The sequence below is a fragment of the Aulonocara sp. 'chitande type north' Nkhata Bay genome, linkage group LG23 (genome assembly GCF_057382095.1).
Source record: "Aulonocara sp. 'chitande type north' Nkhata Bay isolate Kocher_YH1m ecotype deep benthic linkage group LG23, A_spYH_male_GT1.1, whole genome shotgun sequence".
NCBI classification, from domain to species: Eukaryota; Metazoa; Chordata; class Actinopteri; order Cichliformes; family Cichlidae; genus Aulonocara; species Aulonocara sp. 'chitande type north' Nkhata Bay.
Window position 1 is genome coordinate 50,497,872 of NC_141365.1, and position 25,246 is coordinate 50,523,117.

Here is a 25,246-nt window from a genome sequence, read left to right on the forward strand (position 1 = left end):
TAAAAGCATGGATCACTGTTTCAAGGTGCTGCCTCGAAAGAAAAGATTTTAGTCTTGCCAGTCGCCTTAAATGATAAAAACTGGACTTCACCACTGCTCTGATTTGGTTGTCCAATTTAAAATCACTGTCCAACTTAAAACCAAGGTCAGTAACAACAGATTTAAAATAGACTTCCAGGGATCCTAAAACAACAGAGGAGGACTCACAGGGACCACTGGGTCCAAACACCAACACTTCTGTTTTCTTTTTATTAAAATTTAAAAAGTTTCGAGCCAACCAAGCTTTAATGTCATCTAGACATGTCAAGAGAGGTTTTATGGAGATGGCATCCTTGCGTTTTAGTGTCAAATAAATTTGGCAGTCATCGGCATAACAGTGAAATGAGATCCCATGCCTTTTAAGGATAGAACCCAGAGGCAGTAGATACAGAGAAAAGAGCAGTGGCCCTAAAATTGAGCCCTGTGGGACACCACATGACAGAGGAGCAGAAGACGATTCGTAACCGAGAAGGCTGACAGAGAAAGTTCTATCTGACAAATAAGACCTAAACCAATTGAGTGCAGTGCCACCAATACCCACTACATCATGTAATCGAGAAATTAAAATATTGTGGTCTACTGTGTCAAAGGCAGCAGTTAGGTCAAGCAAGACAAGAACAACATGGTTACCAGAATCACATGCCAGAAGGATGTCATTAAAAACCCTTAGTAATGCAGATTCTGTGCTGTGAAGGGTTTTAAAACCTGACTGAAAAACCTCAAAGATTCCATTTTCATCTAGAAAATCTTTCAGTTGACTAAAAACAATTTTCTCTAAAACCTTGGAGACTAAAGGCAGCTTGGAAATAGGCCTATAGTTCGCTAAAACTGTGTGATCAAGGCCAGGTTTCTTAAGCAGTGGCTGTACTACTGCATGTTTGAAATTTGCAGGAACCAGCCATGCTAGCAGCCTCAGAGAACAACACCAAGGAGGAGGCCTCATCTAAAGTATAGCTGTTGTATGAAGGCTTGTGTGTTCTCTCACCACAAATTATTTAAATATTAAATACTAAAAATGACAACTTTGTTTGCTCAAAAGCTCCCAGTCAAAGTGGATGCTGTATAACAGAGTTACAATCTGAACAGTTCATCTTATGTGGATGCAAAATGCCCTGCTGCTTATTGAAAAAAAAGTTTAAGTTGGCTGGAAGATAACTTCTCTCATCTGAACTGACAGCAGCATAGTGATGAGAAACTATCGGTTGATGTCAGCAGACAAAAGAAAAACATCACCAAGAAAACGGCGTGAGTTTGATCAAATAATTTAAAAAGTGAAACTGAAGATACAGATTACAGGAAGCAGAATATTACCAGGAAAAGTATTTACTGGTATGTGCGAGTTATAGAAAAAAGGATTTTAACAGTATTTGACATGATAATTTAAATGGCATCCTCCAGAATTTATCCAAAAGTTTTTCACTTGGAAAGTTGTGACACCGTTAATCTAATGTAAATGCAATTCAAAGCTGAAAGTCAAGTTTAGATTATCCAATATACACAACCGCCTGGGGTAACCATGCTGTACAGAATGTAACAAATACTTAAAAGTAATCAGTTTCACTAATCTAAAATGACAGGCATCTTTGTGAGGATGAAAAGGTCACAACAGCCACATATGCAAGTATAGAAAGAAGAAAGAAAGAAAAGAAAGTTTGAACACAATAAAGAATATCTTTGTGATTTTGTCGTTATTTTTGCTTCTGCACTTAAATGTATTATGATATTAAATGTGTTTTCCAGTGGTGATAATGCTACATCTATAATGCTTTACAGCTTATTCAAAAAGATTTTGACGACACAAACATGACTGCTTGGGTATGAATGAAGTAATTATGAGCGCTAGGTTGTAACAGTTGAGAGATAAGTAACAGACAGCTCTGCTCTGTGAATTATTCAAAGTCACTGAGTCAATGCCACATCTGCATCTCACATACGACTTGTTGTACATTGTGTTTTAAAGTGTAAAACACCACCTGAAATGGTTAGAGAACAGCTTGTTGTTGGATGTGATCATGAACACATGATCTTTTTTTTATCCATTGTGCTTCAGACAGTTACATAATACACAACATTTTCTCTAATTTGCAACAATGGACTTCGTTTAAACTGACATAAAAATGCTGAAATAAATGTGCCTTTAAACTGGCAGGTGCACAAAAACATGTTAAAGGAAACTCTATAATGATACTTATAATCTTCATGCGGCAATAAAAACATGACACTAGCATGTGTAAAAGGACAAACAGCGCCCTCTGCAGCTTGTAGAAGGAAGTGCCCAAGCGGTCTCCCATCCAAGTAGAAAGAGATTTTCATATCGGGAGTGTTCAGCATGCATGAGGCATGTCAGTCATCACTATAAGAACCACGGAGTGTTTTATGTCCATAGAAATACATGACGTAACTCTGAATACAAACACACAACAACAACAACAATAATAATAATAAAAAGAAGAAGAACAAGACTGTATAGCAGGGCTCTTATCCAGGAAGGGAGATCAACAAACTCAAAAGAAACTCCGAATTGATAAACGCTGAGCGTCCAGAACAGCTGATCAGAGTTAGTTTAATCAACTCTGAGTATGCCCACCCTGAGGTAAGCACGTGCGTGATACCATTTTTTTTTAACCCAATCCAAAATCCAAAAGCCTATGATTCACCATGGAAACCGGGCAGAGAAAACGCTCGGCTTACTTCACCCCACTTGAAATAGATATTCTGCTGAGTGTATATGGAGAGTACGAACACATTTTTAGCAAGAAAGGCAACACGGCTGCAGCAGCAAAGGAGAGAGAACTGGCGTGGGAGAGAATTGCAGCGCGTGTAAATGCGTGAGTTGAAACGGTAAATACTAGTCAATACAATCCTGAGATGCATTTACAGGCGAATTTTTACTCATAATTTTAATTAAGGTGCAATACGGGAACAAAAAGGACTTGGCAGCAGCTGAAAATGAAATATAAAAACATAGTTCAAACAGGTAAGGCCCACTTTTTCTTTTGTATATGAGTCCATAAATGTTTTTTTAAACCCACAGGCCTAATATCCTGCTCAGATTAACATATGGCTTCAATTTAGCTAACAGAAAGAAGGCAGAGGCTCGCAAAGTGGTTGAAGGGGCACCTCCATCCATGCTGACGGAGGCAGAACAGTTTTCCAAGAGTAAGGATACTGGATGCCCGGTGGCTGAGCCCGTCACCCCACAGAGCGCAAGTGTCTGCATAAAATGTAATTATTTATAGCACACACATACATGAAATTTGAATATGTGGGATGAAATTCTCATTTCCTTCCTTTTTATAAACATAACCAAGTAAATTTTAGTGCCAACAGTTTAAGTGTTAAAGTGAATGAAAATTTAATGAATTACTGAGTGAAGTAAAAGGCAAAGCATAAAGGTTCAAATGCAACAAACAAACCAAAAATCGAATTCATTTATATCTCTTTAAAAAATAACTAAAAGGAAGCAATACTTCAGGAACCATCTCAGCTAGACTCTTTGGCCACGTCTGACCAAAGTACATAGTGAGTTATACTACAAATTACAATTCACAAGTGTTTGAAATGGGATCATTTCTGTCTGCATTGTCTCAACTAAAGGTTCAGTACATTTGGTGAAACAGTAGCTAAATTTCTTCATCAGCAGTGCAGTACTGATCCTTGTTACTAGTATTAGCTTGGACATGCATTTTCCATAATGTCTTTATTACTTAGGAATGCTGTTCCCTGCTGACTTATTCATAATGCCATCATGTGCTATAACACATCTGCATATTTATTTCAACAGTTGCTGATGGCCTTGATGAGACTCCTACTTCAGCAGAAGCATTTCCATCCCTTCCATCTGTAAGTAGGTGACTGAGTGCTCCTGAGATATTTCTAAAGAAAGGTTTCTAAAACAGAATGTTGCTCTTCATCACAGGAAGCAGACGAAGATGACGATAAGGATACATTATCTGCTGAGATAGAACCAGATAGACCTAGTGAGGTACACACCATGACAGTAGAGGTATGTTTTAGTCGTGTGTTCTTGTATTTGAAATGTGCAGTGAAGTGATGACGATGACTGGAAAACAACCTTCATATTCATGTTTTTATCTTTTAAATTAACAGAGCAAGGCCGAACATTATCAAGAGGAAGCTCCATCAACTACCCCAGCACATATTAACACAGTGAGACGTTCAATGCCATTCTGCATTTTCATAGCTTTATTTAAACTGCACCATGCATACATTTCAAGCCATTCTTACATTTTACAGTTACCAGTTAAAGAAATTTACAAAATGCACCTCATCCAAACAATGACAAAAACTGACAAAGAAATCACATACTTGGATCGTCAGATTAGAAAGACAGATCTGGAAATTGAATTACTGGAGCACCAGCTAGAGGTGGGTAACATGTTACAGGTGGTTACTCTCAGATAAATCCACAAATGATAATGGCTGGTTTTGTATTTGTAGGAAATAAAGAAGAACAAATAAAATGTTGAATAAAGAGTCCTGATTTATCCTCTGGGGGTGGGGTAAACTAATCTGAAAAGCGATTTTAGCAAATGGTTTCTCTGACAGCTCTTGCATCATGAACATTTTCAGGGTGAACAGGATCCTCTTCCCCAGGTTCATCCAGTCATATGGCAGGGTGCTGCTAAGAGAGGCAATATTATGGAGAACAACACATGCCACAGTTCTCTCTGATGATACCTTGAGTCTATGCAGGCACTGGAACCAGGATTTGAATATTCCTAGAGTCATGTCAACCCAGAGATGGGGAAGTTTAATTACAGCAGCTACAATCCCAAGTATAATCATGAAGTATAACTGAAGGATTTGTACATCAGTCACCTGCTGTGCTACAGAATTCCTCTTTAATACTCCTTCTTACCTTACGAGATTTCTTATTTGGAATACTACAAAATTTTGTAGCTCATGTGTAAGAGAAAAGTAAATCTTTCTAACTGGTGCATAGTTTGTGTCATAAAGGAAACCCCTGATGGTGACAAAGCAAATTGCCACACAAAGAGGTTAGTCTGATGTGAAAAGCACGACCTCGCTGTGTTATATTTGATATGTATAGGGTTGGAGCAAAATGTTCGTAATGGAGACATTCAACGAGATGCTCATCTGGGAATGAAAAAAACTTCTAATCAGGGTGTCACGCACAGAGATCTGAAAGATCTTCCGGGGATGGTGACACTATATAGGCAGCGATTTTATACCTGTTAATCTCTAAGATAGATCTTAATCTGCTCTGGTGCAGGTTTGGTTCAAGGCAGGCATGTGCAATAGTGCAACTTCTGGTACTGATTGGATGCTAAGTAATTACATGGCCGGTACCAATACCGATATTTTGATCTTACAAAGGCAGCTTATGTCTGGGTGAGCAGTGCGTCATGACTTATGAGATTAATCATCAAGTTACAAATTCTTAACACATTTTAATGAGCACCAAATCACTGTTAACACAACAAAACACACCTCAGGTTTTCAGGTTTTTTTGAAACTGGGGTTTTTGGAGACCTGAAATGTAAACATACCTGTCTCTTAAGGAGTTTGTGTTAACTTCCATTGTTTAAAAGCGAGGCTATAAATAAAATAGATGTGACAGTCAGTGCAAAAAAGTTCTGACATTTTTCACAGTACAGCTACAGTGGGCTACATACTGGACATAGAGGACTGAAACAAAATATCAGCCCTGTTATGCTAGTATCGACCCAATACGTGTTGGTATGGATACAATAGACTTTGTTTTAACTGAAATAAGCAGTATTTGTTTTGATCTGCTCACCTCTGATTCACAGCATAAGTTACCATGGGGATTTAGTCCTGTGAGAAGTGAACCCCCTTCATAGTATAGGTAACCCTGAAGTTACCTACATAAGACAAAATCCTGCTTTGTAGTTTAAGCTTCTGCTCCGGTATCAGGTTATATTTGTTTCGATCTGCTCGCCTCTAATTCACAGCATAGCTTACCATGGTGATTAAGCCAGGTAAAACTTTCATACTACCGAAAGCTCAGATTTAAAGCTCAATACAGCCAAGCTGACTTTGCGCTGTACTTCAACGCATCTGTCCAGTTTTTTTTCTTTTCTTTTCCATCATGGACTGTATGCTTTCATACAGTTGTGTTTTTCACGAGAGACCCCTGAAGGCCACACTGATTGGAATCTCGGAGCAGCTGAGAGACAAACACACTGAGCCCGGAGAGCGACGGGAAATGGTTTTGGAAACAGCGGCGTGTTATGAAAGCAGCCGGGAAAGCGCGTACCTGCAGGTGTTATACTTATAGCTGCCTGCCACAGGTAAGTTTCACTCCGCCACAGTGGTAACTCTGCTAGCTGATGGGAAGAAGCTGTTAACTCCCAAGTGAGACCCTAAACTGTACTATTCACAAATGTGTAGTTTTATTTTAGTACATTTAAAAAGTTGTTTTACCTCGAAAATCTGTAATTTGTCACATTTCTTGTACGCAAACGGTTTTACTCCACAAATGAGCTGAACAGTCATGTTTTCAGCAGTCTAAGTAGTTTGCCCTCGGGTTATTCTTCTGTTTTTTCGTTTACATAAAGCACTGAGTGGTTTTTCTCCCCCTGAGCCTTACTTTCTGTGGAGAACTTGGCATGCCACAAGAAACAGGCAAATTAGTTAACGGTGTCCAGAAATCTTTTTATTACTTTTCTGTGTCAGTTGTTATTTGCTTGTTTCCAGGGTAGAGTCATCAATATATTTTTGCTTTGCTTTGTGTTACGAAATGGACATTCCTGCTGCTTTGCTATCATCTTAGCTAACTGACCTTAGTCATAGAGGCTATAAAATGGAGAGAATGGAACGAATCGCTCTTTGGGTGTAGGACCTTGTTGCATTGACCGTCTGCTGACATTTGGCCATGAACCTAAGAGCCTCACTGCTGCTATTACCCCCACCCTCTGATGAACCCCACGCACCCTATGCATTGCTATAGCATGTTTCATTATTTGCAGGGTATTGTGAATGACTCTAGTATGTGTGCTTTGAACTCCACTATCATATTAGACATTCTTTAAATCCATAGGGAGCAATCCATTCTAATATTGAACTGCTGAAAGCTTGCATCATAAAGAGACCTTAGTTTAAGAGGCAGTTCTTGGAGCAGCTTGAGCTGAATTCAGTAGGTTGTAATACCTTGTGCAGTTGTGATAATGCTCAAAATGATTTATGAAGGAAAATCTCATCATCTAGTGTCTGTTGTTTGTTTTGATAGTCTTCAGTAGTGATCTGGTCCCTGTACTAAAGACTGAGTTCATCATACCCACGGTGCCATTCTGTTATCTGGCTTCTCTTTAGTGTAACATCAACAATCAGCGGGAACAGGCACACAGTGCTGGTTATCAGATTGCTAAGTTAACCCAATCACAAAAATGAAGTTTACTGGCAGCAGAATTGACGATAAAATTATGCTATAGTAAAGATATGAAACTGTTACGCCCAATACAGACCGAAAATAACACTGCTGCTGCAGACACACCAGCTGAGTGAGAGAAAAAGCAGTTTACAGTAGTTTAGTATTAAAAGAAACCAGAATAAACACGTAGGCTTAGTCTGCATTCAAAGGCATTTTTAAATCTGCTTGGAAGACCCACTTTTTCTGTGTGGCGTTTGACCAAGTGTGAAATTTTATTGTTTTATTTTATTGTGTCAATCCATGTTTTTGTGTCTTGCACTTTTAAAAAAAATAAAATTCTTATATATAATTGTAACTGTTTGGTGCTTTATAAATAAAACCTGGCTCAGCTTTGTATCTTTAGTTCATCTATCCACCAGATTTCTGTGGTCACAGGAAAGATAACTTCACCAGCTCAAAGTTCAAACTCATAATCTGATTACAGAATGCCTGCACGTTGTTAACGTAGGAAACATCGGAACTTTTGTGATTCTGTTTACTCTTAATTTCTTAGTTTTGATTCCCCTTCTGTGATTTGCTTTGCTTTTGCACACATTTTTTTTTTCATAATTTCCCAGGTTTTTGCCAACAATAATGCTCAAAAGTCACAGTTTAAAACAAAACAACTGTCTGGTTCACAACAAACAACTATTCAGACTGGTACTCTGCTGGGCCCCAGCAATTAGAAACTGAACAAAACACTTCAGTGTGTGGAGGATGTTTGTGTCGTTGGAGAAACTGTAAAATCTGATTTATTTTTATTCACACCTGTGAGATACATTATCAAACTTAAACTCTAAACAGGGACAAAGATACAGTGACTTGTGTTGATCAGATTTAAATTCAAACTACAATATTGTCATAAATCATAAAGTAAATGTTCACCATTCTAGAAGCAATAAATAAAATGAGCCACAACTCACTGAGTTGTTTTTGTTATTTTTAAATTAAGTATTAATAATATTGTTGGTAGAGCCTCTGTCATCTCATTAACTCCACTTTTACTCTCCCTCTCTGCATGCAGCAGGTTTAAAGGTTGTCCTGAATGAAATGGCAGAAGGGTACGACTGGTTCACCAACCAAAGAAAATCTCCACCTGCTTCCTATTCCCCTCTTTCATGTCATGACAGCGGCTCCATCCAAAAATGTCTGCCAGTGAAAACTCTGCAGCCTTTCTCGAATGATGGTAAAATTGAGCATGACGAAGACTCTGGGGGCCGTCAGTTGAATGAGGGTCCTTCGCCTCATTTGTATGAGGAACTTTTCTGTGCCGGTCAAACTTCCATCCCTCTGGGCCATCTGGCCAGTGCCCTCATGACCTCGTCTGGGCTGAAGACTGATGTGGTGAAACAAGGTTACCTGGGGAAGCTGGAGCGGAACCACAAGAGATATTTTGTCCTCAGAGCAGGGAGTCACACTGGGCCGAGCCGACTCGAGTGGTACAAGAGCCAGGAGAAGTTCATGGCAAAGGAGAAGTCTTCTGGCAAAGCTGCGCTGTTTGGGTCGAGCAAACAAGGGTCTGTAAAAGTGACTTTATATGTGAAGCATATGATACAGCACCCTCAAATTGATGTTTTTAGTAGTTTCTTTATAAATCTCTAAATAATAATACAGTTAAAAATATTTCAACTATTAGCAGGTAGTCCTAAATTTAAAAAGTATGATACTCAAAACATGTGTCCAAAAATAGGTGTGTTTGTAGAGGGTTTATAGGATGTATGTCTTTCATTTTCATCTGAAGAAGCATTAAAATCTAACTGTATTTAATTCCCCAGAGTGATTTACTTGCGGTGCTGTCTTGGCGTGAGCCGGATTGCCAGTTCCCGGAAAGGCCACACTGTGGCGTTGTATCCCAAGGATCAGACCATGGTGCTGGTGATGGAGGACCAGAAGGAGCAGGAGGATTGGTATGTAGCCCTTAAGAAACTGATGGAGGAAGAGCAAAACGATGAAGAGTATGGCGAAGGGGCTGATGAAGATGATGATGGCTATTGCACTCTGCCCCCTGCTGCTTTCTTTAAAGAGGTTAGAGCACTTTTCGGTTGTAGTTAAGATCATAAGCAGTTGATTAAATATACTGAATTTAATAACATCTTGATCAAAGCGAGTAGCTTCCCTGATACTCAGAATCAATCAGAAATGGCAAATATGACAACCTTATTCTCAATAGGACACATTTATGCCACACAAGTGCTGTACCTCCTTCAAAAAGAAACCTAATCTAATGATTAAACATAAAAAAGGACTGTGCAGAATTCATATTTTCATCAGATGGCTGCTTTGACACCCTCAGTCAATTCAAAATAGTAATTAAAAAAACCTCCCAGCTGTCTTGCTCCAACCTGTTTCTGTCACATTGTCTAAGGTTTGGCCCATTACGGTGAAGCCCAGAGGTCTGGGTAGTTCCAAGTCCCTCACTGGTGAGAATCGGCTCTGCCTCACAGCAACATCTCTGATCTTGGTGAGAGTGGGTGCAGGAAATGATTTGCCATCCGTCACGATACCTTTGTTGAGCGTTCGCCGCTTTGGCCACTTGGAGGGCTTGTTCTACTTGGAGCTCGGCAGGTCTGCACCAAATGGTCCTGGAGAGATTTGGATGGAAACAAATGACCAAGGTAATTAAACAAACAAAAAATGTTGTGTTGAGGCCTGACTGGACAAAAGTAAAGAGTGTGACTCATCCTGGTGTATATGTTCTTTACAGGAAACAGAATACTGGCCCAGCATATTCACGAGGCAGTTCGGGAGGCAGTTCGGGCACTAAGAGTTCTTCCAGAGTTGAGCTGCTCTCCAGTCTCCAGTCAGAGTCAGAATAAAGGCCTTCTGGCCTCAAAACGCTGCAGACCTAAATACAGAAACAGAATGGTGAATGTAAGACCACAGCGTCCCTTAGTCTTGTTCCCCAGAAGTCCTGACATACAGACTAGTCCTGCACAGTCTTGTGTAAAGCCCCTCGAACCAGACGAAACAAATCCTGAATCGTCTCCAAGCTCGAGCTTTAATTTCAGCCCTTGCAGATCTCAGAATAGGTCCATTTCTGAAACTTGGAGTGACATGGAAATGAAGATGGACCAATGTGATGCCGCAGCCTGTGAGATGCAGGAGTCCGTTGACGACAGGGAGGGACTGGGATACATGGTCATGTCCCCTCATGTTAGCCGCAGCTCATCTGTGTTATCTCATGATGACTATGTTACCATGGCAAGCCCACATAAAAATAGCCAGCCAGCTTACTCGTCATCCTCTGCTTCTCTGCAGACATCATTCATCAGGCAAGTCTTTTTCTTACCTATATTGGTACTAGTAGAATATATGATCTTGAAACAATGGCTGAAATACTTTTGACAGAGGGTACCGCAAATAAAAATGTCAGAATTGATCAACATGTTTTTTGTTTTGTTGTTTTGGTTCACCTTGGCTGCCAGTTGTGTAATTTCTAGAGTAAAACTTTTGTCGTTTTAGCTCCTCCTCTGACAGCAGCTCTCCCCTGGACCCGCCTCATCATCTGACCAATGAGCACAGTCGGCCACACTGGCTGATGACACCAGCCCAACAGTCAAAAATGGATGCTGACCAATCGCAGATGAGCATCAGTTGCTCCACCGAACCACAAGTTGATACAAAGCAGGAAGGCAGTAAAAGCTCAGCACAGACTGGAGTCACTTCTCCTTTAGGGAGCATTGATGGGTCCGACCTGAAAATTCCATTTGTCACATTTGGATCAGGCTGTAGTGGGCCGATCCAGGCTAGTTTCAACTTGGATACAGATCAGTCTAGTCAATTCCAAGCTGTACCAGGCCAGTCTAGTATTAGAAGATGCTGGCTGTCATTGCTTCTGCCTGCTTGCCTTCAAGCTGAGGACGCATCCTGAGTGTTTGTAATGATTTAATGTTTTGTTTGAATCTCAGTAGTGTAAAGAAAAGCTGATTATTTATAGGTCACTTTACAAATGAAAAACTTGAAAATTAAAAGAAATATTTCAGTGAGATTGTTGCTGACACTTGTTGCACTTGATCACTTGCAGTCGTTGCACATGAAAAGAGAAGCTGGGACTAACGTCTTTACACAGTTTAGTAATGAGTATACTTTTGAGAAAAATAAAGTTGTTGTTTTACAGTTTGTCTGTAAAAGCGCACAGTGTGCCTCTTTTTGTCAGTGGGTGTTGTTTTGGGGGGTTTCTTCTGCTTGGAGTCTTGTTGTTTCGTGGAGGAAAAAAATTGTTAAATAAAATGACATAAATTGAGTTTTTCTAAAAGTTTTTCTTCCCCTGTTTGGTAAAAAATTGTAAATGCCAGTTGATAAAATGCAAGTGATGCATTATATCTAATCCGTCTGTTAACACGTCACTAACTGTTCTCTAGCAAGACTTTAACACAACATATTAAAACTATATTTAAAACTGTAGGGAATTAAGTGTTGAGTGGCCGGTGACTGTTAAGCTTATTTCTAGCTTCAAAATAGATTTTTAATATGCTACCATGTCGATGGATTTGTGAACATGTATATCATATGCACAACTGTGTGTGGCCTATCTCCATTCAAATAAAGTGTAGTACTCTACAATACTCTAATTAAATTCAAATGTAGGAACATTTCCTATTCCTGTATCAATACAATGAGGACAATGACCTAACACTGTTGTATTGCAACATGGAGTAGTGTCCAAAAGCCACCCCCTTATTTCTTTATATTCTGCTAGGAAAATGGGTGCAATGAACCATTTGCAAGCATACATGGAAATACAGGATGTAACGCAAAAACAGTTGTAGTACTTTAATGCTCAGCACAGCCTGAAGTATTTTAGGCAGCTTTTAAGTAGTCTTCAGGAATAGAAGGACACTCAAAGCTCTTCTTTGGATGAGAAAAAATGATGCAACTGTAGCTGTAGTATTGATTCTGATATAGTGCAGGCCTGAGCCTGACTTGTAATGCACACTGGCAGAGCAGTTACTGCAAATAAATCCAGATGTGGCCACCAGGAACATCATGGAAGCCTTTTGTGCTTAAACATAAAAACCATGTCGTGGGGTATGAACCCAAAGAGAAGCAAAACAGGATGTCTGTGTTTGCAATTATACTGAAGAACAAGCTGTTTTCTAGTTTGGGAAATTGACTTCAGCTGTGATCTTGCAATACTGTCTGTGGCTTTTTCCTGTTGAAATATAATACACTGCTCTTCTTTATTCAAGTGGGTGTCAAATTCTTATTAAGCTGTAAAGCAGTGTCACTGCTGAGCGCTACTGCTGCTCATCCCTTTAAGTCTGTATACAAACAAAAGTCAATGACTGTAACTTTGTTATTATTGCATGCTGTAGTACCTAAGAGTACGCATGTTCTTAGTGTTTTCTATCATTTCAGTGTCCTGAATGGTTCTAGGAATCCTCACAATAACAAACAGTGCTTTATAGAGGCTGTAACAACAATTACATGCAAAGCTGCCTCTGTAACTGTGCAGCTGCGTTTCGTTTTAACGTTATTCTACCTAAAATCATGTCTCACTAATGCATTACTATGTTCTCTGTATGTAGTGTACTAACTCACTGCGTCACTGTATTCAGATGTGTTTTCTTGCTTCTGTGGACACAAACACACTCAGATGGTTTTTGTGGTAATGACTGGCATGTGTCTGATCCTGCCACTAACACACGACTCTAAATATTCACAACGTCAGGAGCCTAAGCACCATCCGGCCTGGTTAGAACCTGAAAGGAAGACTGCCTCTTTTTGAAAAGTGTTGTCTTTTCTTGTGTGTGTGTTTAGCCTCATGCTTTTGAATGTTCAAATACTGGCCCAGAGAAGAACAGACCACTATTGAGTTAAAGCCTGGTCACCAGGCACTCCCAAACAAGCTCCCTCACCAGACCTAGCATCAGGATGGGGTCTCCACCGGTGTCCCTGGGTATCTCCAGTAAGGTTTATATATTCAGAAATCAGTTTATGGACTGATTTCAGATTTTGAGTTGCACTTAGTCTGACCCCTCACCCAGGACCATTTGCCCTGACAACATTGCTCCTGAAATCTAACATCTCATCACAATAAGGTGAGTCCTGACACATACAGGGTCTCCATCAAAAGGAATCATCTAAGGTGCATTAGGCATCTGATCAGGACGCCTAATGCATCCTGCATTGGAGTCTTAGATGAGGCGTTTTGGGCTTGTCCCACAGATAGGAGACCATGGGAGACCAGGGCAGGATGGGAAGATTATGTGTGATGACTGGCCTGGAAACCAAATGGTAGAAGTGCTGGAAGAGGCAGCTGGGGAAAGTGAGGTCTGGGCATGTATGGTTACTACCCTATGACCCAGACCTGGATAAATGATTGGTATTTAAAAATGCTTGTTGATATGTTTTTAAGACACATCAATAAAATATATTTTGCACATTTATGCTATTAGACTCTGGAGCTCCCCCATGTTCAACGTGATTCACTTACCAAAACAAAAAAGAAGTGCAATAAACAATCTGAGTGAATTTGACAAAGACAGTTGGTGATAGCAACAGATATTAACATTATTGTTAAATGAAAAATTGTGTTTTTTTGCAAAGATTATCATCATGTACACAAAATCTGATACATGATTACAATTTTCATTTTTAATGTATGCTGTGATTAGTTAGTGCTCATTTAAGAGTTTAGGAATTGTTGTGCCCATGGTGCAGTTGTCATTGAGATTTCCTTTGAGAGGAAACATGACATGTAGAGTTTTTATGAAATGACAGAGACTAACAAGAGCTCGACTACAATAGGCTCATCCCAAACTGGATTTTTTATTCTATTAAAGCCACAACTTTAAAAAAACTAAAAATGTTTCCTCTTGTACCCGTTGTGTGAATTCTGTGGTAAACATGTTGCCCCATGTGATTTGATCTGTGAAGGAGAACGAGAAATGCATGCCACTTTCTTCATTTACGCTTTCTCTCGGAAACACTTTCTAAGACACTATGTCAAAATTTAGCTTTGTTCTTACATACACATACAATTTTACTTTACATTTCTGGGGGCAGACATTTAATTTGGTTATTAGCTTTCTAGGGATTTTTGTTTGTTTGTTTGCTTTTGTGTGTGTTTTGCCATTTCACTTTTTTTATCAAGCTTTTTTCCAGGATGGGATAATGTTTATATTTCTACAACTGCATATTTTGGAAGATTTTGCTTCTCTATGTACAAACTGCTTCCAGCACTGTTGCACAGTACAACAATGCAATGCCTTTCAGTGGTTTCAACAACTTGATGCAGTTAGAGCAATGCAGTTCAGTGTAATACTTTAACCTTTCAGTATTTACAATCAGAATTGGTGGGGTGGAGCAGTTTCCTCTCTACATGTTTCAACATCAGCAACTTCCCCCTATAAGAAACACGACAGAGCAGGATCAGTGGTGAGAAACTTGGACTTCTGGATGCTAATTTCTCTCTCCTAATGATGACTCTCCTGCACACTGTCCTTGCTCTGGTCCTCAGCTGGACAGGTCTCTCTTCAGTCCTGTACATTTTCAGTACTGGACTGTTTACTGTGGTTGCACTTTGGACTGCGAGGCTGCTGCTGCGTCACGCCTGGTACACTCACAAGTTGTCCTGTTTCAGCAAACCACAGACACGTTCATGGCTGTTGGGCCATCTTGGGAAGGTACGACACGCAGCAATCATCTAGATTTTTATGATCTATTTGACATATTTATCTCTAAATCGTAACATAACTGTAGAGTTCCGAATTAAACAGGGTTTACTTTCTGTTGCAAAATATCACCATTATTTCCTCTTCGACTGTTTTAAACACCGCAAAACTTTAAATTTTGTTTCGGGATGAAACATTTTAGATGCAGAGCACAGAAGAAGGTCTTCAGCGGGTGGATGACCTGGTGCAGACATACAAACACTCCTGCTGCTGGTTCCTCGGTCCTTTCTATCATCTGGTCAGACTCTTCCACCCTGACTACGTCAAACCTCTGCTTATGGCACCTGGTAGGGTAAAACACCAACAGTCAGTCAGTATTAAACCACATTTCCAAAGCTTTTGTTCTTCTCTCACATCATCTGTTATTTACTTTTTTCAGCCAGCATCACAGTGAAAGATGAACTCATTTATCACCATCTACAGCCATGGCTGGGTAAGTCAGACATTTCAGCTTTTCTCATCCATGGTTGCAAGATAGGATCACTGTCAAATTTTTTTAAATTACCCAGTCTTAATAGAACATAGGAAATACAGGAAAGAATTATTCCTGCAAACTCTCTTTTTTCTCTCAGGAAACAGTGTGTTGATCAGTAACGGAGAGGTGTGGTCTCGCAAGAGGCGGCTGCTCACTCCAGCTTTTCATTTTGATATTTTGAAGAGCTACATTGCCGTTTTTAACTCCTCAGCTAAAACCATGCATGTAAGAGACACACAGGCACACATACAGATACACAAAACATGCTAATTTTAGTTTTTACTGACATATTTAGACAAGCAAACACTTGAAACCTTTAAAAACTGCATATGGTTAAACTGATACAGCAATGAGGAAAATTAGGTTTCCAGTTAACTTCAGGTTACAAATTAAGTTAATTGAAGGTTACCCATAATCTTCTTATGGCCTCTGACAGTGGCCTCCTCTCTGTGCTTATCCTGCTAGACCTCAATGCAGCATTTGATACTGCTCACCATAATATTTTGCTACAGAGATTAGAACATGCCCTTTTTAAAAAATTTTTTTATTTTTTTTTAGACTTTACAGTGTGACTGTATTTATTCAGGGTCAGGACAAGATCTCATTTCAGATTTCAGAACTCCTTTACAACGTTTGTGTAATGTTTTCTTGAATAGCTTCTGAAGGACGGTTTTGATTCAAGTTATCAAAAGTTCCTGTTTGGGAAATTGTGAATACAACTTTTGTTTTCTTTTACAAATTACACGTGCACAGCTCTTATATTTGAGCTTCTCTGGGTGATGGCAGTCAGACTTTTGTTGCTTTCATCTTGCTCATGACAGATTTGTGTTGCACAAGAATGTTTGACACTGTATGTTTCGTCCTCACTGGTAGGTACCCATTACTACACATCACAAAGAGCATGTATAGAGGCGCTGCGCACACAAGCACACAACAGCAGTGACAAAACTGCGTACCCCAGAGGTTCCCGTTGCCACATTTCTCATTATATCAAGCCGTGCGAAGCTCACTTTGTATGGAGTTGCTATGGTTACTTGTTAGATCCAGCTGGTTATAGATTTTATATTTGTGTATTGTTTTATTTATATATTTGAATATTATATTATGATATTTTCCAGTATTGTCAAAAACGTATGCTTATCATGCACAGAGCAGGTGCTGTAAATTATATACCATATGAATCACACACCACATATGATTTGTTTCCATGCTTATGCTCACAACTTTATCCTGTTAATCCCTCCTTGTTTCCGTTTTCAGGACAAGTGGTGCCGACTTGTAGCAGAAGGCAAAACTAATCTGGAGATGTTTGACCACGTTACTCTGATGACTCTGGACAGTTTACTGAAATGTGCCTTCAGCTACGACAGCAACTGTCAGCAGTGAGATCAGCCACTTACTTCAACTGATATCTCCCATTTTTGTTGTAGTTGTCAGTTTCTAAGAAGATTGTCCCTCCAGGTCTTCCAGTGAGTACGTATCAGCCATAGTGGAGCTCAGTGACCTGATAATAGAGCGTAGAGAAAAAAATATTTTACACCACTGGGACTGGATTTACTGGAAGACTCGGCAGGGGGAACGATTCAAACAAGCCTTAAACACAGTACACAGGTAATAATCTGACCTTCTGACATTCTGCAGCTGAGTTACACAAGTCACATAGAAGGCTGCAATTGTGATGACACATTGTTACTCCCAAATGGTGAAAACTAAACTGTTACTGTCCTTTATGTTGCTTATCTTCTTTTCCTTGTGCAATACTGTTGAAAAAAAATCTATTTAAATCTAATGTTCTAGATACTTTTGATGCTGTAATATTCTTGAATAGTAACTTGTAATTATGTCTAATGAACTGTTGAGTATGGTAAAGGCAGGCTAGTGATGTAAACCGCTGCATTCTGGTTTACAGGTTCACTAGGGATGTGGTTGAGAAGCGCCGCACCCTCTTTAACCAACAGAGGGAGACAGAAGCACAATCTGAAATTGCTCCAACAGCCCAGAAGAGGAAAGATTTTGTAGACATCCTGTTGTTGACAAAGGTAGGATGGTACTCAACTTTAATAGAAAGCGACTGAAAGAAAATGAGCCGGGCTGAGCCGAGTAGATACCAGGAGGAGGTAGTAGTGGAAAAAAGGAGTGTATAGAGCCATTTTTAATTGAAATACTGCACCGGCTTAAGTGTCTCTTAAATAAGGGTTTGTAACATGTAGATGATTCATAATGAGGAAATTTCAACATAGCCAGACTTTCTCTGCATTAGCTGACTTCACATAATACTAGATGTCAAAATCTCACAGAGGTGAAAAATAAATTACCTGGAGTCATATTTAGTTTACTACTTCGTGCACTTTTGCTGCTGCTGTATATTTCATACAGCTGCACATTAAAGTTAAAACTTTTCATACATTTAAACATTAAAAGTTACTCTGTGTATATATATATGTATACACTCATGTTTAAAAATGATTAAATCAACAAGGCACTTTGTTCACATTGTACTACATTAACTGTTTATTAAAACCTCTTTGCAGAAAAATTCAATCTTTCACTTCATTCTACCTGCATGAAGAATGTATCATAGCAAATCTCACAGCAAAATATTAGTTGTTGGATCTCTACATTTTCCCCGTGTGTTTTAGCATGCAGCACAGTTTCTGCTGCTTTGGGAGTAAGACAATATTTAGATGACACATATCTTTGGCCAAATGGAATTCAACTGTATTGATTTCACTGCATATTCTTCGAGCTGGTTGGATATATAGATGTGCTATACAGGCTCACTCTTATGGGCATCTGAGTGGGTCCTGGATAAGTCCTTTTAGTGACCAGTGACTTGTTTTTCTTGGCCTCCGCATATTAATTATCCTGCAGTTTGTGGTGTGTTTTCAGGCAGTTATATAATAATACCCTTTCCATATGATATGTTCTTGGTTAAGCTTCTGTTCATGGATGTAGTGTTTTAGGCTACATCCAGATGAACAAAATCAACCTTTTGGGATTTAATTAGCTGGATTATTGAGTATGCATCAGTTATTCGCTTCCAGAGCCATTATATTTGAACTATTACTGAGACAGCTCTGAAATAATCATGTAGAACTGATCTATATGTGGAATTCTGTGCAGACAGAGAACCTCCACCAGTCATTAGTGGCCTGGAACAGGTGATGGTATGGACCTTCCACACATATGCGTAAACTAAGTGAAAGTGTGTAGGAAGATGGTGTTGGGGACACTTTGAAATTGGCCACAGTGTAGGTAAATAGTTAGAAGTGAAACAGGGCATTTTAACATTGATCTCAAAAAGGCCTTCGACACAATCAATCACTCAATTTTATTGGATAAATTGGAAAGATATGGTATTTGAGGGAAAGCTGGTAACTGGTTAAAAAGTTACCTAACGGGTCGGGAACAATATGTTAGCATAGGGCATTACCATTCAGAGAAACTTGGTATTACATGTGGTGTTCCCCAAGGGTCAGTGTTGGGACCAAAACTTTTCAATGTATACATAAATGATATTTTTGATGTTTCTCAAGTACTTAAACTCATACTGTTCGCAGATGACACCAACATATTTTTCAGTAGCGATGATTATACTGATCTTGTAATGACTGTAAACAGGGAGCTAAAATTAATAAAAAAATGGATGGACATAAATAAATTATCATTAAATATAAATAAAACTAAAGCAATGTTTTTTGGTAATTTAAAATATAATATAGAATTACCAATTATCATTGAAGGTGTACCAATTGATAATGTGAGTGAAAACAAATTTTTGGGAGTTATAATTGATAACAAAATTTCATGGAAACCCCACGTCAGACACATAAAAACCAAAATTTCCAGAAGCCTCGCAGTTTTGAACAAAGTGAAACAATTCCTTGATAAAGATGCACTTCGTACTCTGTACTGTACCCTGGTTCTTCCATATCTTACATATTGTGTGGAAGTGTGGGGAAACACATATAAAAATACAACTAATCCATGAGTCACAGTACAGAAACGAGCACTGCGTATTATTCACAAGGCTGGTTATCTAGATCATACTCACAAATTCTTTCTTCAGGCAAAGTTACTTAAATTCCAGGATCTGGTTAATTAACATATATGTACATGTGTGTGTAGATATATATATATGTATGTGTGTTTGTTACTTGTAGTTATTACTGCCTGTTACCTGTGGTAATGCAATTTATAATTTATATATTCTGTATTCAGTTATGAAGGCTCTAATTGTTGTTTGCGAGCTGCCGTTTAGATGCTTGTATGTGCCCGGGGCTGTTGATGGGTCTGTATGCAATGATGGGCGTAGCTGCGGGAAGTTTGTTTTTTTTGTTGATGAGTGAGTATAGGGGTGGGATTTAATAAGTTTTCTTCGTCTCACTCCTTTTTCAGGCAATTTTTGTTTTTTGTTTTGTGCATTTTATGTTCAATATAGGTATTTGTTGTGCCTGAAAATGAACAAATAAATGAAATAAATGAAATGAAATGAACATGCATTACATTTTTGGCACTGCATTAGTTGCAAGATGTCTGTGTGTTGAAGGATGAAGATGGGCAAGGACTAACGGACGAGGAAATGCAGGCTGAGGCCAACACTTTCATGTTTGCAGGTGACATGTTACAGTAACATCTGTGGTCACACATAAAAATTACACCATAGTGGTAACTGCTGCTGTATACTCTAGGATGTCTCTTTAAAGCTGCAGCTCATAGTTTGCTGTCATTATCCTCACACTTTGCAAATCTTCCTTCTTCTCGGGCAGGTCATGACACAACAGCCAGTGCCATCTGCTGGACGCTTTATAATTTAGCACGCCATGAACACTATCAGGAAAAATGCAGACAGGAAGTGATGGACCTGATAGAGGGACGAGATGGACAAGAAATCCAGTGGTCAGAAAATACAAATGCCAGCAACATTATTGGTAGTTTCAGATGTTTACATGTGAATTTTATCTCAGTGCCCTGACATGACTTGATCTTAAGGGAGGATCTGTCCAACCTTCCCTTCACCACCATGTGCATCAAAGAGAGCCTCAGACTCCACTCTCCTGTGCAGGCTGTAACACGGAGTTACACCCAGGACATGGTGCTGCCAGGAAACCGAACAGTCCCAGCAGGTGAGGGGGGAAACTCTCTTTCAAGATTTTCAAATAGACTTAGGAGATTCAAGAGCTGTGTCTTGTCATAAATCATGCTTTAGCTTTCATTTGTGAGACAGTACTTTAAGGGATACTATTTAAGGAGAGATTACTATATATTAGTTCCAGTTTTTAATGTCAAGTTACACACTTAATGAGAGAAGCTGATAACGAATAAATGTTGAAGTTGTAAAAGGAAAGTTTAAGCTTTAACTAACTCAACTAATTGTTTCTTGTAAACCAGGTACAATCTGCTTGGTAAGCATTTATGGAACACACCATAACCCCACTGTTTGGACAAACCCACATGTAAGCACTTAGTAAGATCATCTTAATTTTTGATACAAATCTGTCATATTTAATCTTTGTCATTTGCTCTCTAACCAGGAATATGATCCCCAGCGATTTGACCCAAGCAACAAAAAGAGCCAAACCTCTCATGCCTTCATCCCCTTCTCCTCAGGCCCCAGGTTCAGTTTCAGAATTATTCCCAACAGTACAACTAGGAAATGTTTTGGTAGCAAAATAACAAGTATATTTTAACAGGAACTGCATTGGTCAGAAATTCGCCATGGTGGAGCTCCGTGTTGTTGTGGCGTTGACCCTGCTCAGGTTTCGACTGACCCCAGGAGTGAATCCTGAACTCGGGAGCAGCAGAGTTCGCCGTCTCCCCCAACTCGTCCTGCGTGCGGAGGGAGGCCTGTGGCTGCAGCTGGAGCCTCTGAACACGCCCACATAGCAGGAGCAGTCAGATGAATGAGCCAATAAGATGATATAGTAACTTGTGTTTTTGAGAAAAGAGTAAAGAAAAGATCAGCCAGGAAGTGAAACTTAATGCAGTATCTACGTCGATGCCCACTGACAAACGTTATCTATCTGCAGTAACTTTTTGGTGTATTTATCTAATATAGGCAAATGCAATAATAACCATGCAACTCTTTAATGTACCTCTCAGACCGTAATTAGCAGTTTGGTTTTGAGGTTTCATACATTAATATAAGGGCTAAAATCTTCTTGTCAGAAATCGACATTTAACTGGGCAAATAAAAAAATTATCTTCTTTAACATAAAAAGAAACATAGCATTCACAATTTTGTTTCCTTTCTTACATTTTGGTGGCACAGTTGATCTGTCATAACTTCGATATACTGCAGCTCTATATTTAAGTACTGTTAAGAAAAAAAATAAGTGAATTTCAAAAAACCTTTTTTTAGATATAAATATACGGCTTTATAGCTTTAACTTTTACCTGCAATATTTTTACATGTGTAAAAATGATTACATTTTAACTATTAATATGATGAAATGTTCCTACAGCACAACTGATCAACCTTAGAGTTGCAGAAAAGTACTGTTATTATAATGTAATTGTATGTCAATTCTCCTACATGGCAGTCTTATTTAATCATAAAAATTACATACCACCCTTAAAAGTCAAAATGCTCTTAAATACTGTAAAACTAGCATCTGGGTTTGTAATTATAACAATCTACTGTTCATTGTTGATTCTATCAACTGTTATTGATATAATTTATTATTTATAACTTTATGTAAGAAATCGTGGTATTTAATAAAAAAATATTTTAAAAATAAGTTATTCCAACCTACAAAGTTTAAAATGACGTTTTATTTAAAAAATTAAAAAATGTTAATGTTATTAAATGTTATTGGTATTGTAATCACATGCACATGTAATTACATTGCTAACTACAAATCTTATCAAATCAGACTGGATTCCATATAAACACTGAAAGTTACATTTAATATTAGCTTTGGTTTGTTTGATACTATCATAACAGTGCAGTAATACGGCATAGCATTTTGATTTTTATATAAACATTTACCTACTTAAACATTATAGAGTTATGAAATTCAGTTTTCCAATGACAGCTTTTAAACACACTTCCTGTGTCTCAACATTTAATCCTTTTTTTTAATCCTGTTTGTCATCCTTCACCAGGTACAAACTATAAATGGCCTGTTTCCTTCCTCCAAATTTTTTCCTTATTGCTGCCTATTGGATGAAACTTTTCAATTTCCAATCACATCATTTCAGATCTTGTCGAGGTTGCGCGGCAGAGTACCAGCACTAACACTGCTTCTGTTAAGAACTAAGATACAAAATGTTTTGACTGATTGGTGGCACAATTTTCTCAATATAACCCTTTCACTTCTATTTTTCAATAAAAAAAAAGTACAAAAATATTGATATTTTTAGTGTTACATAACTGATAGTACTTTAATTATATGAAATTTCAATAGCCATCTGTAAAATAATATTATGATTGATTGCATTTTAATAATGAAAACCTGTAATTTACATGCAATTGTTCATACTCATTACATTTGTATCTATATATAATCTGTATACAATATACATTTCTGAATCTGGCAACTACTGGACAGTAATTATAGTTTTCAAAGATAATTATATCTGCAAAATTCTGCAAAGATGTAACAGAAGAAAAATGTAAAATTACAGATTTGTTTTTACAGCGTATACAAGAACTCTATAAGAATTTTGTTTGCGTTTTGTTGATGTGCTGTAAAAAAAACAAAAACAGTTTTGCTCTAGCACAGGTTACAAAAATGCCCAGAACACAATACTCCCAGTCCTCCCAGTTCCAGTTTTGTTTTTGGTTTGTGTCCAGATAAATTGACAATGTGAAAAATGCAAGCATGTATTCTGCTTCAAAATGTATTCATAGCTGTAAATCCAATAAATCAAAAGACAAACAAAGATTGCTGGAGGAAGAAAGTTTATTCTGCTATATTCAATGTTTCCCAAATTCTTACACTTCCAAAATAAATCCTTTAATTTCCAGAATTAACTGAACATAGCCACATAATTAACATTTAGATAAATGTTACTTCCAAGTAAAGAGGCACAAATAGCATCACTTTCAACTTTAATTCTTCCACGCATCAAGGTGTACAGGTTTTCCATTGTTACACGTTATCACCTGAAGTTTGGTTTCAGTGTACTTGTATGAACAAGGGTTCTTGCTCGATTGTTTACATTTAATAACGTCATACTCTCTGGGGATGAATCCTGTGTTTGTTTTTACACACACAGTCAGAACTGATTCCAAATACTCTTCTTTGATGAAAGTGTTTTTCTCCTTGCATTCATTTCTGCCATTGATGTTTTTCATCATTTGATCACAGGAGCCCTTTCTCACAACGATATGTTTAGTTTTGAGCTTGTCATCAGTTTTACAGAGCACAGCAGGAGAAAACAGCACCAGGAGCAAACAGGCACATTGAAACCTCATGATCCCCTGATAAAGAAAACAGAGCATTTACATTAATATTTCCTCATTCTTGTTACTGGTGTAGTAGATCTGTCATAAATTTGATATAGTGCACATCAACTGGATGACACTGATCACATTTTACTTTGGTTTTATCTGAAAATGTGTAGATTTACAGTAAAACAGTGTTGAGCCTCCATCAAAATGTTTGCGTTTATTTGATGCTCTGTAATAACAGAGCCACAGAGACACTGCTTTTGCTAAATGCAGTTTCACATACAAAAATATCGGTTACCCAGCACTCTACCTTTTTTTGTTTTTGCTTGTAGTTGTTTGGTTAACTCGCAGTGGCTCAGGAATGAGTTGGTAATCTGCAAAGTGGAGCAGAATCAATAATTCAGACTTTGGTATTCAACACACGTCTTTACACCTGTGTGTGAACTTCAGTTAAGAGTTTTGTCTATCAATGAGTTTCTTTCCTATAATATATGATAAATGAATGTTCTTACCAAACATGAAGTGAAGACTGAAGACCAACAGATATTATATTTTACATTTACAAGTCATAGTTTGCCTTTGTCAGAGCGTAGACTCTGTGCACTTCCGCTTTTATACATAAAAGCACAAACATCTCAGATAATTATTTGCATCACTTTTGCAACCTTCCTGAGACGCTTTAGCACTTCTCTATTTGTGATTAGGAAACAATGCAACTGTCACAACAAATGACCACAACAGCTTGTAGACACAGTTTGCTATTCAAAGCTGGTTTTACATTAAACAAGGTATTCCTGCATGTTTGTCGGCCAAACTGTGACAGCACTTTTTCACAGCACTATATTTATATAACTGATGATTTATACAGTTTGTGCACACTCTGCTAACATATCTGGTGCAACAACAGATGAACTATGATGTGGCATTTATTCTGTGACTGACAGACTTGTGAAATGTTTTGACAGTTTGCTCATATTTCCGCATTTTAAACCAGAAGACCAGTTGCACTTGTGGCCACAGGCATGACTCTAACATGACACGTATCTCTATACTTCTGAATATATCTACAATTTATAATTATTCTGCCACACAATATATACATCAAATAATATTCTGCCAGTCTGCTAATAAACTATTTGCACATCTCTGTTGTCTCTCCTGTATATGACAGACATCTATCTAATGTAGGTCAAGGTACACTGCATATCATATAGTATATGCTCGAAAAGCTAAAAACAAAA

At 38.3% G+C, this 25,246-nt stretch overlaps 3 protein-coding genes across 4 annotated transcripts; all 3 read left to right on the forward strand.

Moving 5' to 3' along the window:
• The first annotated feature begins 2,683 nt into the window (after positions 1-2,683).
• LOC147302971 (uncharacterized) lies at positions 2,684-4,505 on the forward strand. Of its 2 annotated transcripts, XM_086283358.1 has the most exons (7): positions 2,684-2,867; positions 2,949-3,016; positions 3,115-3,264; positions 3,824-3,882; positions 3,959-4,045; positions 4,150-4,209; positions 4,297-4,505. In XM_086283358.1, the coding sequence occupies exons 1-7, from the start codon at positions 2,698-2,700 to the stop codon at positions 4,462-4,464; spliced, it is 762 nt and encodes a 253-aa protein (XP_086139484.1). In that variant the 5' UTR covers positions 2,684-2,697; the 3' UTR covers positions 4,465-4,505. The 2 variants fall into 2 exon arrangements, with proteins under 2 accessions (XP_086139484.1, XP_086139483.1); XM_086283357.1 differs by having other exon boundaries at positions 4,150-4,505.
• Positions 4,506-5,855: 1,350 nt separating this feature from the next.
• On the forward strand, positions 5,856-11,810 carry LOC147302972 (uncharacterized). The gene is made up of 6 exons (XM_086284077.1): positions 5,856-6,338; positions 8,481-8,973; positions 9,232-9,481; positions 9,822-10,071; positions 10,161-10,728; positions 10,919-11,810. The coding sequence occupies exons 2-6, from the start codon at positions 8,507-8,509 to the stop codon at positions 11,325-11,327; spliced, it is 1,944 nt and encodes a 647-aa protein (XP_086140203.1). The 5' UTR covers positions 5,856-6,338; positions 8,481-8,506; the 3' UTR covers positions 11,328-11,810.
• Positions 11,811-14,818: 3,008 nt separating this feature from the next.
• On the forward strand, positions 14,819-24,740 carry cyp4f3 (cytochrome P450, family 4, subfamily F, polypeptide 3). The gene is made up of 13 exons (XM_086283314.1): positions 14,819-15,084; positions 15,275-15,419; positions 15,512-15,565; positions 15,705-15,832; positions 16,868-16,989; positions 17,069-17,218; positions 17,517-17,646; positions 20,157-20,223; positions 20,377-20,506; positions 20,600-20,733; positions 20,999-21,063; positions 21,142-21,224; positions 21,301-24,740. The coding sequence occupies exons 1-13, from the start codon at positions 14,878-14,880 to the stop codon at positions 21,491-21,493; spliced, it is 1,608 nt and encodes a 535-aa protein (XP_086139440.1). The 5' UTR covers positions 14,819-14,877; the 3' UTR covers positions 21,494-24,740.
• Positions 24,741-25,246: the final 506 nt, after the last annotated feature.